The sequence below is a fragment of the Hyperolius riggenbachi genome, chromosome 4 (assembly GCF_040937935.1).
Source record: "Hyperolius riggenbachi isolate aHypRig1 chromosome 4, aHypRig1.pri, whole genome shotgun sequence".
Classification (NCBI taxonomy): domain Eukaryota; kingdom Metazoa; phylum Chordata; class Amphibia; order Anura; family Hyperoliidae; genus Hyperolius; species Hyperolius riggenbachi.
In genome coordinates, this window is record NC_090649.1 from 284,742,397 (window position 1) to 284,760,386 (window position 17,990).

At 45.2% G+C, this 17,990-nt stretch overlaps 1 protein-coding gene and 1 long non-coding RNA gene across 2 annotated transcripts in view; one reads left to right on the top strand and one right to left on the bottom strand.

The window, feature by feature from the left end:
* The window catches only part of SLC35F1 (solute carrier family 35 member F1), a 450,499-nt gene that overhangs the window by 402,189 nt on the left and 30,320 nt on the right, over positions 1–17,990 (top strand). Inside the window, exon 6 of the mRNA XM_068231363.1 lies at positions 16,923–16,975. Within this exon, the coding sequence (XP_068087464.1) occupies positions 16,923–16,975 (53 nt within the window). The remainder of the gene's footprint in view (positions 1–16,922; positions 16,976–17,990) is intronic.
* LOC137503838 (uncharacterized) overlaps positions 1–17,990 on the bottom strand; it is a 126,017-nt gene that overhangs the window by 13,403 nt on the left and 94,624 nt on the right. The gene's annotated exons all lie outside the window — the stretch shown is intronic.

The following is a 17,990-nucleotide window of genomic DNA, read 5'->3' on the forward strand; positions in this document are numbered from 1 at the left end:
CTCTTGGCAGTTTCCTGTCTGTGAACCTTGCTGCATTGTGGGAAATAGCTGTTTACAGCTGTTTCCAACTGCCAAAAAAGCATGCAGCAGCTACATCACCTGCCAACAGTAAAAATGTCACCATGTAATAAATGTCAGAATGTAAATCAGGGATTTAAAAGATTTTACAATGGGCAAACACTGACTAAATCATTTATACATAATTATTGAAAAATGAAGCACTTTTTTATTACATTATTTTCACTGGAGTTTCTCTTTAAGAGGATGGTTTCCATTTCCTAATTACTAACTGAGTATTGATGAAAATAAATAGACTATTGCCAATAGAATAGAATGGTGCAGATTCCAATTTTCAATGAAAAATCATGATTATGTTGACTAATGTGAACCCATCACTACCAATCCAAGTTCAGTGTTTGATGTGTTAATTGTAAAACATATTGCTATTTTTCTTTGCAACTGACTGCAAGATGGATTTTTATGATGTATGATGTTGGCAGGCTGAGCCTATCTGTTTCCCTTTTCCTTATTGATTATGGTTTTAATAGAAAATAAATCACATTTAAAAGTGTATTGTTAAAAAAAAAAAAGTAATAGAGAATGGAAGTATTTTTTAACAGCTGATCTGCATTAGTTAAATTAGTAGTCGAATAATTTAGCACTTAAATCTGTTATTCTGTGAGCTTCCTCTTACTGCAAAAAATGTGAGCCTTAGTTGCTAACAATACCTTCAGTCTTAAGTGAGACAGCTGCAATTAATATGTCACTCATCAAAAACACTTTCCAAAGTAATCTATATCCAGATTTAAAAAAACATGTCCTTCAATAAATGACAGTATATAATTTCTGGATTCAGGAACTATTTCCCTCTATTTTAATATATACAGTATATGACACACTGTGCAATAATCTAACAGACACTATGAGTAATAGAGTCTAGAAATATGTACGGTATTTACTGTTTGTCTGTTTTATGTTGTTAATAATAACAGAAATATATGTAAGATTGGGTCTCAGCAGTGGATACTTAAAGAGGAGCTGTTAGGTATAAGGTCTCAGAGAAAATAAACACATATATCAGTAGCTAAAGATTGGCTGTACTTACATTACATATGCATTTCACTGTCCACGTTTGGATTTCACAGAATTTTTATATAGTATATGCAGAGATAGATGCTCCTGACAGCTCATGGCAGGCTCCATGTTTTTCTGCCAAATGTGTCGTCATGTCCTGCCTGCTTCCTGATCACAGAGGAGCTCGTACAGAATAACACAGTGTGCAGTGAATATTAATGAGCCATGTGGCTAGGAACAATAGCTGACTCCTGCAGTGTACTCTGCCCCGAGATTTATCAGTGCTTCGCGCTGGACTGATTAGAAAGCTGCTGTAACGTCTCATTAGCAGCCGAGGGGAGGGCCCCAGAATGCTTTGCAGTTTACTATGCGGCTTGCTTCCTTATGGGTCTATAACAGCCTTTAAGATAAGCACACATCAAAGGTAACTGAGATTTTTATCTTCACTAATGGCTTTCTGGCTTCCTTCTAAACTGTTTAACACAGGAGAATAGAGGTTTAAATTAGCTTCTGCAGCCTGACAGTTACTCTTTAAATAGCTTGAGAAAACAATGTAGGTTTCTTACTGTATGTGTTCAAAGACTTCTCACATTAATTTTGGATACTGTATATTAATATGCAGTATTATTACTTTGCTGCAAAAAACTAAAGAAGTACTCTGGTCTGCAATACATATTTTAATATATTTAAAGCCAGAGCTATTTAGATTTAAACACTTCAGCCCGCAGGTGTTTTCACCTTCTAGATGGAAGCAATTTTCCCCTGTCAGCGCTCCTCCCAGTCATTCACCAATAACTTTAGCACTACTCATCACAAATAAATGATCTACATCTTTTTTCGCCACAAATTCAGCTTTTCATGGGAGATGCCTGTTTTCAGTAATTACTTTATGTTCTATGCATTTTATAGGCAAATACAAAAAAAAGAAAAAATACACTAAGGGTCATATCCTATTGCTGAACTCGCTAGTGCTTAACTTAGGCGATGGGGGCATCGCCTAATCTTATTAAACTTTGGACCCCCCCCCCCAGGCGGAAAATAACTCGCTTGGGCGATATAAATGCCCAGCGAGTTCTTAACACAGTATCCAGTTACCCTTTTCATGTCCCCGGTAAGCGATGCTTCCCGTCAGACATGAGCGTTAGCTTAGACGTGCAAAAAGCAGGTCTAAACCAGCTAACGCACATCGTCGCCATCTCCTTTAATAAGGAGTCCCCCAGAGCTCCCCATCGGGTCACCGCACACCTTAGAAGTCCCCCACGTAGCTCTGCAAGCTACTTATCACTTAGTATAATGTATAGTGTCAATATAGTATGTGGAAATAAAGGTGTATTTTTTCTGGGGGGGCTTTGTGTGTCCCATCAATTGTAAGCCTTTATGTACTAAAATAACAGTAATATACCCTCATGACATACATATTAGTTAAAAAAAAGGGGGGCGAGTCTCTAAGACAACTATTCATGGATTTTTTTTGTTTGGTAACTGAGGTGGGGGCTTTTTTATAAAAAATACACTCACCTAAAGGATTATTAGGAACACCTGTTCAATTTCTCATTAATGCTATTATCTAATCAATCAATCACATGGCAGTTGCTTCAATGCACTTAGGCTTGTGGTCCTGGTCAAGACAATCTCCTGAACTCCAAACTGAATGTCAGAGTGGGAAAGAAAGGTGATTTAAGCAATTTTGAGCATGGCATGGTTGTTGGTGCCAGATGGGCCAGTCTGAGTATTTCACAATCTGCTCAGTTACTGGGATTTTCACGCACAACCATTTCTAGGGTTTACAAAGAATGGTGGGAAATGGGAAAAACATCCAGTATGCGACAGTCCTGTGGACGAAACTGCCTTGTTGATGCTAGGTGTTAGAGGAGAATGGGCCGACTGATTCAAGCTGATAAAAGAGCAATGTTGACTGAAATAACCACTTGTTACACCCGAGGTATGCAGCAAAGGATTTGTGAAGCCACAACACGCACAACCTTGAGGTGGATGGGCTACAACAGCAGAAGACCTCACCGGGTACCACTCATCTCCACTACAAATAGGAAAAAGAGGCTACAATTTGCACGAGGTCACCAAAATTGGACAGTTGAAGACTGGAAAAATGTTGCCTGGTCTGATGAGTCTCGATAGAGTCAGAATTTGGCGTAAACAGAATGAGAACATGGATCCATCATGCCTTGTTACCACTGTGCAGGCTGGTGGTCTAATGGTGTGGGGGATGTTTTCTTGGCAAACTTTAAGCCCCTAAGTGCCAATTAGGCATAATTTAAATGCCACAGGCTACCTAAGCATTGTTTCTGACCATGTCCATCCCTTCATGACCACCATGTACCCATCCTCTAATGAGTACTTCCAGCTGGATAATGCACCATGTCTCAAAGCTCGAATCATTTCAAATTGGTTTCTTGAACATGACAATGAGTTCACTGTACTAAAATGACCCCCACAGTCACCAGATCTCAACCCAATAGAGCATCTTTGGGATGTAATAAAACAGGAGCTTCGTGCCCTGGATGTGCATCCCACAAATCTCCATCAACTGCAGGATGCTATCCTATCAGTATGGGCCAACATTTCTAAAGAATGCTTTCAGCACCGTGTTGAATCAATGCCATGTAGAATTAAGGCAGTTCTGAAGGCAAAAGGGAGTCAAATACTGTATTAGTATGGTGTTCCTAAAAATCCGTTAGGTGAGTGTATGTGGTGAGTGTAATCTAACTGTTTGCCACTAGATGGCACTAGAAACACTCTCTGGTTTACCAGGAAGTGTTTCTTTTTACTTTCATTCAAGCTCTTTTTTATGCAAGGACATGGCCCCTGATTGGGGTCATGTCCATTCATTACAGGAACTGCAATTGGTTCGGGGAAGCCTTGCTTCTCTTCCCCAACCGCCGACATGGAAATACCCGCAACTTAATTACTGGATGAGAAAACTCATCCAGTTAGCTTTGAGCAGCGCCTAACTAGAGGAAATAACATTCTGCATTCAGAAGCACTGACAGATTTCCCTCATAATAATGCCGATGTGGCATTTAGACATGCCAGCCAGTCAGATAAGCCAGCTATGTAAAGAGTCTTAAAGGCTGGAGGTGGAGCATCCTATCCTGGGCATTAGAAAATCACCTAACCTCTAATAAAATGTTGTCACACGAAATATCATATCACACACAACAACACTAACAAGAAAGATCTAAATCATGCAAGAGCAAATTCTGCTAAAAGTGAAAAAACTTTATATACAGTATGCACTGCAGCCGATCTTGAGTTCGGCTATATACTAGTAATAGCCAGGCCCCATCGCTGGTATCCGAAGTTTAACTATTTCATAGCCAAACCCGTGACAATTAGTCAACCCCATTCTGGACAGTCTTCAGGGTACTGTTACAAAGATTAGCTGCAGACTGAAATAGACAGATCATTTAAATAACATTCCTGGTGCACCCACTGATTTACTGCAATTTTCTAACAGAGGTGTAACATATAAATGATAAACAAATAATAAATATCTGTATTGTTTTGTAACTTAAAGCACAGAGCTACTCAAGGTAAGCAAAGAGGTATACACACACACTCACATACCGTGTCCCTGTAATCACTCCAGGAAAATGTTACATTTCACTTTTGGCCAAAGTCACATTTTCAGACAGGAAGAGGCAGGCTTGCTGATATGTTCTCCAATCACCCTTCCCCCCCATTCTCTTCCCTGCCCCATTCACTCCCCTTAAGAGGAAGGAATGAGTAGGTGATAGGAGGGAACATCGCAACAAGCCTGAAAATTAGACTTTAGTCAAAAGTAACGTTTTCATTTCAAGGATTGACTATGGCCACTGGTGGGTACAAAGAGAGAAACAGACAGTACACAGGCATGTTGCACAGAGGCATGTGTAAGATTACCTTAGGTAGCTTTGACTTGAGTGTCCTTTAAATAAGTTTGCTCATGGATCTATCTAGAGAAACTCCTGAAAGTTAAGGTGCCTGGGCATATCAACCAAGAGACAGATCACTCTCTGATTGAATCTGATCTGAAATCTGTTGGTTGCTTATACACCTGATAGATTTCAGCATATCTTTGGGAATCAGCCTTGTGATGCCACATGCACCGCCATGGCTGTCCCCCCAAATGTTAATGAGCCCCATTGGGCCCGTGCCAGTGTCCAGCTGCTTCTTCTTACACATTCGTGTTCCACGTGGCTCCAGGGAGTAGCAGGTGGCTTGTGCATAATGAGAATTTAATGCAGGGGGGGGGGGGGTGAATCACATTCACATATGGGGGGACAGCAGCTGGGGATTCCGTTGTGTTCATTGCTCTTCCCAATTTCGCACGCCCTTATCGGCATGCACCCGACTGACCACATCAGTCCGAGATTTTTCAGCTTGCTCGATCAATACATTCAACCATTTTTTGCCGAAAATTTGGTGACTCGTCGCTTGTATGCTTGTTGCTGCGTCATTTTTCATCCAATTCAATAAAACTATCCAATCCGATGGTCTATTGGACCGCAAAATCGCTAAATGTATGGCCAATTTTAGTTTTCCAAGAAGCTACATAAGCGCGAATGAAAAGAAAATCATGAACAGTACTCAGTCTGTCTTTAAAGTTCATGCACTGAAGTAGTTAAAATGATGCCAGGAAAAGTTTTTCATATGCTAGTTCCACTTTATTTGACAAACCTCTCATGTTCAGCATGGGGATAATGGTTTCTTTATGCTGGCCACACACATATATCAGTCTGATCGTTTGATAATCTGTTCAGTCTCTATAAAACTCATGCATACCAGCACATCTTTCACTGTCCCTTCAAATGTATTATAATCACTGCAGAATTGTGTTTGTGTCCAGCATTCTCCCATTCGGAGACATAACAGTGTACTGATACGATCAATCTTTCTAGATATTAATTTAGTGATGATTTCATGGTGCTAGGTTTATTCTACATCTTAATTGTTTGATTTTTTTTTTTTTTTTTTGTAAATTTCACTGCAGATGTGTTAAAGTTTATAGCAACAACAACTAAAGCATTAACTCTCCTTTGAAACAAATGTCTTATTTTGGTGCAGTCAATTAAGGCCCCGTTCACACTTGCGGTTTTGCGAAAACCGCACCGGATGTCCGGACCGCACCGGAGCCGGATCGGACCTGAACCGTACGGTTCCTGTCCTTATCCGGTCCGGATTCGGTCCGGTTGCATACGGTTTCCGTGCGGTATGAACACGGTTGCGGTCCGGATCCGGATTTTTAAAGAGATAACAACCTGTATAAATACCTGGGGTTCTGGGAGGTCAGCAGAAGCTCTGGGGTCATTGTTGGAGACAGCTGGACGTGTGGAGACCATCCTTGGATACAGAGACAGCAGTTGGGACCATGGATCCAGTCATTTTTTACGCTTATTACCTGGGAATTCTCTCCTTCCTGTTGTTTACCTACTACTATGTGGGGAGAAGGCGTGCTCCTCGCAGGAGATGGTGGGTGCACCCTCTACTAGCCAGGAGGCAGAGGAAGGGAGAGTTCCAGGCCCTCTACCGGGACCTCAGACGACACCCACAGAAGTTCTACAGCTACACTCGGATGTCTATTCCCCTGTAAGTATATAGGCCTAAATACACCAACCCCCACCATTCCTAAACACCCCACCCTCACCCCCACAACACCTCATCCCTGTATACCTAGCTAAACACACCACCCTGACCCCCACACCCCTGTATACCTAGCTATACACTACACCCCCACCCTCCACAACACACCCAAACCTCTGTAAACACACCTCCCCCATCCTCCACCCAACACCTTGTCCCACAACATACTTTACAGCTTCTTCCTTTCCATCTCCTGACAGGTTTGATACCCTTTTGGAGATGGTGAAGGATGACCTTAGGAAGAAGGATACCACGTTCAGGAGAGCAGTCACACCACAAGAACAACTACTCATCACACTGAGGTATGTAAAAACAAATTTTTTTATTGCAAAAACAACCACTTTCCAACATGGAAACATTCTTCCAACATGGAAGACAAAAAAATAACATATCTATGGTATAGCCCGGTCAGTTTTAAGGAACACCAACCACCAACTTTGTGCTGGAAGAGTTGCAGGGCATAGCTGCCCAAGTGTCTTTCGGGGACACCAGTCCCTAATATTAAAGTGCTTCAAAAACCTAACCACTGGCACAGGACCCTCTGAGCCATGGATGAAGGACACAGGTCAGTGAAAAGGCTAGGCCTCTCACCGACCAGTCAAGGTGTCCTTCATCCATGGCTCCAAGGGTCTTGTGCAAGTGATTAGGAACAAGAACAAAGTGAGGAGCAAGAGGAACCGATGGCAGAGGTGCATGACTACAGGTGCAGTGCAACAGGCACAAGGTTGTGACCCAGGTAGTGTCTTTCGGGGGCACCAGGCCCTAATAAATTGAAGTGCTTTAAAAACCTAACCACTGGCACATGACCCTCTGAGCCATGGATGAAGGACACAGGTCAGTGAAAAGGCTAGGCCTCTCACCGACCAGTGTAGGTGTCCTTCATCCATGGTTTCAAGGGTCTTGTGCAAGTGATTAGGAACAAGAACAAAGTGAGGAGCAAGAGGAACCGATGGCAGAGGAGCACGACTACAGGTAGTGTCTTTTGGGGACACCAGGCCCTAAATTATTAGTGCTTCTAAAACCTAACCACTGGCACATGACCCTCTGAGCCATGGATGAAGGACACAGGTCAGTGAAAAGGCTAGGCCTCTCACCGACCAGTCAAGGTGTCCTTCATCCATGGCTCCAAGGGTCTTGTGCAAGTGATTAGGAACAAGAACAAAGTGAGGAGCAAGAGGAACCGATGGCAGAGGTGCATGACTACAGGTGCAGTGCAACAGGCACAAGGTTGTGACCCAGGTAGTGTCTTTCGGGGACACCAGGCCCTAATAAATTGAAGTGCTTTAAAAACCTAACCACTGGCACATGACCCTCTGAGCCATGGATGAAGGACACAGGTCAGTGAAAAGGCTAGGCCTCTCACCGACCAGTGTAGGTGTCCTTCATCCATTGTTTCAAGGGTCTTGTGCAAGTGATTAGGAACAAGAACAAAGTGAGGAGCAAGAGGAACCGATGGCAGAGGAGCAGGACTACAGGTAGTGTCTTTTGGGGACACCAGGCCCTAAATTATTAGTGCTTCTAAAACCTAACCACTGGCACATGACCCTCTGAGCCATGGATGAAGGACACAGGTCAGTGAAAAGGCTAGGCCTCTCACCGACCAGTCAAGGTGTCCTTCATCCATGGTTCAAAGGGTCTTGTGCAAGTGGTTAAGGAACAAGAACAAAGTGAGGAGCAAGAGGAATCGATGGCAGAGGTGCATGACTACAGGTGCAGTGCAACAGGCACAAGGTTGTGACCCAGGTAGTGTCTTTCGGGGACACCAGGCCCTAAAATTGAAGTGCTTTAAAAACCTAACCACTGGCACATGACCCTCTGAGCCATGGATGAAGGACACAGGTCAGTGAAAAGGCTAGGCCTCTCACTGACCAGTGAAGGTGTCCTTCACCCATGGCTCCAAGGGTCTTGTGCAAGTGATTAGGAACAACAAAGTAAGGAACAAGAGGAATCAAAGGCACAGGTGCAGGACTACAGGTGCAGTGCAACAGGCACAAGGTTGAGACCCAGGTAGTGTCTTTCGGGGACACCAGGCCCTAAAATTGAAGTGCTTTAAAAACCTAACCACTGGCACAGGACCCTCTGAGCCATGGATGAAGGACACAGGTCAGTGAAAAGGCTAGGCCTCTCACCGACCAGTGAAGGTGTCCTTCACCCATGGCTCCAAGGGTCTTGTGCAAGTGATTAGGAACAACAAAGTAAGGAACAAGAGGAATCAAAGGCACAGGTGCAGGACTACAGGTGCAACAGGCACAAGGTTGTGACCCAGGTAGTGTCTTTCGGGGACACCAGGCCCTAAAGTTCAAGTCCAGCAAAAACAAAAGTTCCCTGACATGGTCATCTGAACACCTCTGAACCTTGGTTGAAGGAGATGGGGCAGGGAAAAGGTTGGGCTAAAAAGCCCTGTGATGGTATCCTTCCTCCGAGGATCGGAGGTATTCAGAGGAGCATGTCCAGGAACAATCTGACTTTTTTTTTCAAATTGTATCGGCACCACTACTAGAAAAGGTGGGAGTTGCTGCCTGGAAATCTGGACTCTCTTGGGTGCTGGTCGTGGATGAGCTGGACCCTGACAGCGGTGGCCCATATTGACTGCCTCTGTAGCCGGTGTACATCTGTGATGATTGCCAGGTGGGCACCGCTGTTGGTTGTGGGGGTCTAAAAATTGGTGGTTGCAATAATGGCGTGTCCATGTGTTGTTTGATCACCTCCAGCAAAGTGGAATGGCACGCCATCATGTTTTGGGAAGGCACCTTTTCCAAATATGGTATTAGAGACATCACAGTGTGAAAACACGGGTGTGCCTGCAATTTCAGTAGTTCCTTGCTTTGTTGATGCATTTGCTGCATCATGTTCTGCAGCTGGCCCACCGACTGATGATGCTGCGCACGCAGTTGGTCGATTTCTCCTCTGTGCATCTCATGCATCATTTTAAGCTCGTCCCTGTAGTGCCCATGTACAGCGTCGAGCTCACATTGCAGTGAAGTGATGTGGGACTTGTACTGCTCCATGATATGGCCACTGTCCTCATCTTGCAACTGCCGGGTTATGAGAGTTTGGTGGCTCTGAAGAATCCCGAGAAGTCCGGAGACAGCCCCGGACATCTCGGACTCTGTCTCTCTCCTTGTTGGGGGGAGGGTACCTCGACGCCTCACTGGTGGGGTGGTCCTCACTGGTGGTGTGGCAGCATCTTCCCGTCCTCTGGCCTGTGTCGGGGTTGCCCTGCGCGCTGGTTGTGCTGCAGTCTCTCGGTGCTCCTCACTTTGTTCTTGTTCCCCTGGAGCTTCCATAGCGGTCGATTGTGGAGGTGCAGCTTCTTCCACACTCGGTCCTGCAACCTCAACATCCAAGCTCTCTTCTCCCAAGTCATCATCAAAGGAGAGAGCTGGGATAGCTAAGGACTCCCTCCTCCTACTCCTCTCCTCGGGGAAATAGGTTACATCGGCGACGTCATCATCCACCAAGCTCTCCTCACTGCTGAACCGTGCCTCCTGGGTCGGTTCCTCTTGCTCCAAATTGTCTTCAGTCCTGTAGATAAAAACAATATTTATTGGTGTGCCAAACAGCATGTGGCGTCAATTCACAGAGCTAGCAAACACTAGCAAACACTTTATCAACCGTTTCTACCAAACATTTGATAAAGCTTGTGAGAAAAGTTCGCTAGCCATGGGAATTGAGGCCAGTTTATAGCAATACATGGCCGAAGTCATGGTAGTTGTCTGCTAAAATGAGCTCTCAGTTCCTGCCCACAGTAGTGGTACTTACAGTCTAGGTTCCAGGCTTGCATTGATGAAAGACAATTGCTTGGCAAATTGGTAGTCTTTTTGTCGCTTTCCCCCGCCACTGCCACTTCGTTCGGCAAGTTTTTTCTTCCGTAGCCATTTCACGTATGCATCACGTATATTGCGCCACCTTGTCTTGAACCTTTCTCCTGTAACGACATGAAAAATTGATTTCGATTATTTCTCTTGTAGGTACATCGCAACTGGACAAACATATACATCGCTACATGTCACATTTCGTATTGGGAAGAGCACGGTGGCAGGCATCGTCGTGAGGACTTCGAGGATCCTTTGGACGCGACTGAGGGCCAGATACATGCCTGTGCCGGACACCACGAAATGGGAGGAGATCGCCCAGGGCTTCTGGACCGAGTGCAAGTTTCCTAATTGTGTTGGCGCACTGGATGGGAAACACATCCGGCTTCAGAAACCCGTGGGGAGTGGCAGCCATTATTTCAACTATAAAAAATACTTTAGCATTGTTCTAATGGCAGTGGCAGATGCGGACTACAAGTTTGTGTACGTGGACGTGGGGTCGTACGGTAGTTCCAATGACTCTGGAATTTTCCAGCGTACGACCCTTTGCCGGCTGATGGAGGAAGGCAGACTGCGTCTCCCCCGTGACAGACCCTGGCCTGGGACAAGGGCACCGGCCTACCCCTATGTGTTTGTGGGGGACGAGGCCTTCGCCCTGTCCGACCATGTAATGCGTCCGTACCCAGACAGGGGACTTGATGCCAGCCAGCTACACTTCAATGCTCGGTTGAGCCGTGCAAGGAGAATGGTGGAGTGCACATTTGGGATCCTGGTGTCAAAGTGGAGGGTGTTCCACACGCCCATGCTGCTGAAACCGGGCAACGCAGTTGTCGTGGTGAAGGCAGCATGCATCCTCCACAACTTTGTGCGGCAGGAGGAAAGAGAGACTCCGGAACCCCCGAATGTGCTTCCACTAATGCCCCTGCGGAGGTATGCAACCAGGCCAAGGGTAGTGTCACTGCGGAACAGGGACCAACTGAGACTTTATTTTACCACACCACCAGGACGAGGGTGAATGTTTGGTTTTTAATATGTTTTGTTGAAATGTGTTTATTTTGGAGTTTCAAGTTTTTAAGTGATTTTAAATGTCTTAATTTTTTACAATAAATTGATGTTTAATAATTGGTCATTGTGTATGTTTTATGTGCACAGGTGGGGTACATCGCAGGTGGGTGGGAGACATCACAGGTGGGTGGGATACATCACAGGTGGGTGGGATACATCACAGGTGGGTGGGATACATCACAGGTGGGGTACAGGTGGGTGGGATACATCACAGGTGGGTGGGATACATCACAGGTGGGTGGGATACATCACAGGTGGGTGGGATACATCACAGGTGGGGTACAGGTGGGTGGGATACATCACAGGTGGGGTACAGGTGGGTGGGATACATCACAGGTGGGTGGGATACATCACAGGTGGGGTACAGGTGGGTGGGATACATCACAGGTGGGGTACAGGTGGGTGGGATACATCACAGGTGGGTGGGATACATCACAGGTGGGTGGGATACATCACAGGTGGGTGGGATACATCACAGGTGGGGTACAGGTGGGTGGGATACATCACAGGTGGGGTACAGGTGGGTGGGATACATCACAGGTGGGTGGGATACATCACAGGTGGGTGGGATACATCACAGGTGGGGTACAGGTGGGTGGGATACATCACAGGTTGGTGGGATACATCGCAGGTGGGTGGGATACATCACAGGTGGGGTACAGGTGAGTGGGATACATCACAGGTGGGTGGGATACATCACAGGTGGGGTACAGGTGGGTGGGATACATCACAGGTGGGTGGGATACATCACAGGTGGGGTACAGGTGGGTGGGATACATCACAGGTGGGTGGGATACATCACAGGTGGGTGGGATACATCACAGGTGGGGTACAGGTGGGTGGGATACATCACAGGTGGGGTACAGGTGGGTGGGATACATCACAGGTGGGTGGGATACATCACAGGTGGGTGGGATACATCACAGGTGGGGTACAGGTGGGTGGGATACATCACAGGTTGGTGGGATACATCGCAGGTGGGTGGGATACATCACAGGTGGGGTACAGGTGGGTGGGATACATCACAGGTGGGTGGGATACATCACAGGTGGGGTACAGGTGGGTGGGATACATCACAGGTGGGTGGGATACATCACAGGTGGGGTACAGGTGGGTGGGGAACAGGTGGGTGGGCCACGGGTGGGTGGGCAACACGTGGGTGACACAAATCCATAGCAAAAGTGGAATACATCACAAGCTAACCACAAGCCCCCCAAAAACTTCTAGTCAACATACCCTCTGTGCCTTGCTGTCTCTTGCTCAAGTTCTCAAAGTCCTCCACATACAGCTTGGCAATTTTTTTCCACAGGCCTCTGCATTTTTTGATGTTGCTGTGGTCCGCATCCCCCTTGTCCCACAGGGCTGGTACCTGCTGCACCTGTAGGATGAGGTCTTCTGATGTGTAGGGCCTCACCCCCTCGTTATCAGACATATCGTCAGACATGTTGCTGCCAAACAGCTCCAGCATGAAGTCACTGCTGCTCCACTCTGTGAACGCTGGTGCCATGTGGTCCCCATCCAAAATGGCCACCATACCATAGAGTCAGCATAGGAAGTGTGGTATAACATCCGGTTTTTATAGCCAGTGTGTGTGCGCTCTCCGGTTCTCATTGGTTTCCATTGGCCGGATGCAACATTCCGGCTCCGGTCCGGATACGTCAGCCGGACCAGCCGGACCAAAAAATAGCGCATGTTGGAACGGACGCCGGAGTCCGGATCCGGTCCGGCTCCGGTCCGGACGAAACGGACGCATGTGAACGGTCGCATAGACTTTCATTGCTATGCCGTGCGTCCGTTTCGTCCGGTCCGCATGCGGTCCGGCTCCGGCACGGCGATTCCGGATAGCAACCGCTAATGTGAACCGGGCCTAATTCATCTACTAGAAATGCTATCTTTTACAACCCGATTTACTAAGCGATAATCAAACCTCTTTCACATAGAAGGCTGAAGACAGTGAATTCACTGCCTGTTACTTGCTCACTTGCACCAGCCAGGCACTTGCTAGCACTAGGTACTGGTGGTGAAGAGGCACATCTGAGCATGGCCACTGGGTAACTCCACCACATTTCAACCGTTGACACGTGTGGTGTTACAAATACTGCCAATCAGCTGCATTTAAATTGAACTTAAATGGTGCTCATTCCTGTCAGCTGAGAGGCTGAACTACCCATCAAAAACGTGTAGTTCAACCCCCCATGTGAAAGTGGCCTTAGGTTTGCTAAAAGTCGTCTTTCAGTTTAGTATACCCTTGGGATCACAATTACTGAGTGGTGTGCAATTTTATGCTGCCTGGCCTGTGAAGCCATCTTTATTGTGTAGACAAGTATGCACTAGCATCCCTCCCTGTACATCACAAGCGCTTGCATTGCCATGTATAGTATAGTGACATTCGCGCGCCTTTCCATAGGCACTGGTACTACATCAAAAACAGACCTGTTTCATCATTTTTTTTATGCTTTGGCTGTGCAGTATGATGCCATATTTCTTTAGTGCCTGTGCATTGCATTGAATTGAGATGGGTGACATAGAGTTCCCTAAATGTGACATTGTGGGCCTGTGTACAATCAGACCTTTTCTTTTCAGATCAGATATTGCAAGCAAGATTTTACCCACGTCGCAGGTAACTGGCGCTTAAATGGAAGCTTAAAGTAAACAAGAGCTGTGGGAAAAAGATTTGATACTCACCTGCAGCTTCCTCTATCAGCATAAACACTTTTGAGTCTCCCGCCGCCCTCCCGCAGTCTGCCGTTCAGCCACGATCAGTCCTGGTAATTGTCTCAGTCACGTCAGTCTGGGTCTACTGCGCATGCGCAGGAGGTCTGCACACATGCAGAAGACCCAGACTGGACCCGACTGAGCCTATTACTGGGGCTGATTGCGGCTGAACAGCAGACCGCGGTAGGACGGCGTGGGACTCAAAAGTGTTTATGCTGCTGGAGGAAGCTGCAGGTGAGTATCAAATCTTCTTTTTCACACAGCTCTGGTACACTTTTCGTCAAATAAAAAAAAGACTTTAACTTACCCGGGGCTTCTTCCAGCCCCCTGGACTTGTACTGTGCCCACAATGTCCAACTGATCCCCTCCGGCCAGCAGCAGCGATCCCTGCATAGCTGGTTGGTCACTGCCAGTTGGCAGCTACTGCACGCGGTTGTCACACTCCTGCTATTGGGAGTGTTCTGTGCAGAATGCTCTGGCCCAGCGGTACCACAACCATGGTGCACGCAGTTCGGGGCCGGCCATGCCCAGTAGCTGCCAACTGGCGGCGACTGGCGAGCTTTGCTGGGGTCCCTGCCGCTGGCCGGAGGGGATCATGGGTATAGAATGAGTCCAGGTGGCTGGAAGAAGCCCCAGGTAAGGTTAATTCATTGTTTTTTAGCTTTAAGCTTTTCTTTAAGACAGCAAAAAGTCACCTTCTGTACAGCATATGGTTAGATTCCACACACACAAGAAGTAATAAATGTGTTTCTTTGGGGCAAAAACCATTATCTTGCTAAAGGTGGCCCTGTACAATACAGCGGTATGGGCAGTACATGCTGAGAACCTGTGTACTGGACAACATTTGTTTAGAAGGTTAGTGGATTAGCTGTGTGCTCAGCAGTAAGACCTCCTCTTTAGCTGGGCAATATCCACTCTCTTTGCAGTTCCAGGCTTATGTGTATGGATGCTGGGTCACATAGCTGAGTTTTCCAAAGCAATTTTTTTTTCCATTGCTCTTTTTAAGTAATGGCACAAAAGGTGGACTAGGGCTTTAGAAAAATATAAGGCACAAAACAACATAATTTTAAATTTTAAAAGTACTCAGTAGATTATGGCAGTGTTGCTACTATACGGTATTAGATGCAAAATTCACCTACACTCTAAATAACAACCCATAATTCTTTTTATATATTATCATTTTATTTAATCTTCATAATAGTTATAGACATACAGAATATGAGAAAACATAATACAAGGTAATGCAAAAAAAACAAAAACCAATAACATATGATTCACAGATGTCTAAATCGCAGTATCCAGTAGTAATGAATAGGCAAGGAACAAACAGTAACTGACAATGTTATAAAAACAGGTCAACTCGGCACACACAGGGTCCAGGTACCATGAGAGTATATTAATGGATACCAGATACCAGGTATAACGCACCACATCTAATTATGTCCAAAACACTTATTTATTGGACAATTATTAGGACACATGTGGATTCAAACACAGGCGAGTCAGAAACATGCACAACATCTAAAACATTCTGTACAGATAAAAAATTTAAACCATGAGGTGGCCACCAGTATCACGGTTATATATCAGGCTATATTCCACAGATGGGTACTCTTTTTCTAGTTTGTTAGCCTACTAGCTTTCGAGTTCAGTCCATCACCATTTGCTTTAACTTGGCATAATAGAGTGACATCCTATATCACAAGACACTTCGTCTAATGATTAGACAGTATTAGCATATGCTTAATCCTTTTCCTCAAAAAATGTCTAATATCCTCTAACATGCATAGAATTGATATGAACGATTATACTTGCTGTTCCATGACATCACCATTACAACGATCACTCCAACCTGTGGTCTGCAATTTTGTTCCAGGACTTCACAGTTCATACCACTGAAATGTTAGTATACATGGCGTGTAGCATGGGCCCATGAAAGTTCATTAAGACTAGGTGCACAGCATGTCACTTGAACAACAATGTGGTAAAAAGGACAAGCGGCCTGGCTCCTATGCCCGCAGACTGCCGGGTTTTCTCACCGCACCTGCGTCTGCATACACTTCTGGACGCCGTCCATACATCAAAAGCCAAGTCTCTGTTGTCATAACTGGAAGCAGGATCGCATGACCGGCCGGTGGCTCGTCTCACCTACACAGTTCACGTCGTTTGAAGCTTCTTCAGGGCGTGCTATCCTGAAGGCCTTTGCTGCCCCCGATTCTCCTGTGCCCCCCTCCTTACTTATCTAAAGCCATCCAGCTGCCTCTTCCGGGTCGCCAAAGTCCCTGGGACCTCCTGCAATTGTGGGGGCTATTGTTACACCCATGGGCCATAGTCCACTGTTTTTATAGCTCCCAGGGATACCAAATGTCATCAAACCTATCGACAGTATTACTCAATTTAGCCATCATCTCTTCCATCCATTTCACATATAAAACTTTTCAACACATAATTATTTTTATAATACTAAGGAAATGCATTGAAATTAATGCACTAAAATCAGTATTGTTATAGTGTATGAATAATATCTTTTCATCATTTGTTTTCATTTGCTGTGTGTCACACTGACTTGTAATGTATATCTGTTACAGATGCGTTGTTTTTTTTTTCTTTCAGAGCAATAATGGAACACAAGGAGTTGTTAAAGGTACCTTGGGACTGGCAAGTAGGTAAGGCACTTCAGTTTTGTGATCATAATGCTTAGCTAAACAATGAGCAAAGTCTTTATCATCTATCAAAGCCAGAGCCACTCCATAATGCTTCCTAAATGATCTCTCTCCACCTACTGGCTTACATTTCATTTACTGCACCATTACCATAGACAGAGAACAACACCATGAGGACCTCAGTGGGAAAATAAAACCACATAGGATGACGCTTTCCTCTAATGTCCACCACAAGAATACAGAGACTATTATCACCAATGACCATAAAAAGAATACTTAAAATTTCATTGTATAATATCATAAAATAAAATTGCTCAGAGCAAACTATGCATAAAGCACACAAATGGGATGACTCTAAATTGTCTTCACAACCATAAATCTACGTCTGCCCGAGCTACTTCTTTATAGAACTAGACCTTAAATTTGTTTCTTAAACTGGTCTTCACTATGCCAGGAAATAAATCACAATGAAGGTTATGGCATCTTTGTTGAATACATTAAAATAATGCTTTTTAACTCATAACACTGCAGTGCTCATTGTAAGCATGAAGAGTGACTATCAGAACAGAATTCCTACCAAAAAATATGCATTTCTATCTATTGAAACATGTTAACTGCTAGATTCACTTTAATTTTTAAAGACTGACAATCATTTTAACCTCTTGAGGACCACAGGTTTATACCTCTAGTAACCAGGTGATTTTTTTACAATTCAGCTCTTCGCCATTTTAGGGCCTTGTTCACATTGCGTTCCGTTCGCGTGCCCGTTGACTTTTGGCGGTGTTTGATGCGTCTTTATTTTTTATTTGCAGCGCTTGTGTGGGCGATTCGTTTTTGTGCTAAGCGGTTTTCTAAGCGTTTTTCCCAAGCGGTTTTGTAATTCACTCCCTGACGCAAGTCAGGAAGTGAACTCTTTGACCCGGAAAAGAATAAATACATTGTATTTATTCTTAAAAACGCGAATGTAATCGATGCACAAATCGATTTTGTAAGCATTTTGCGTTTTTTCCTATACCTT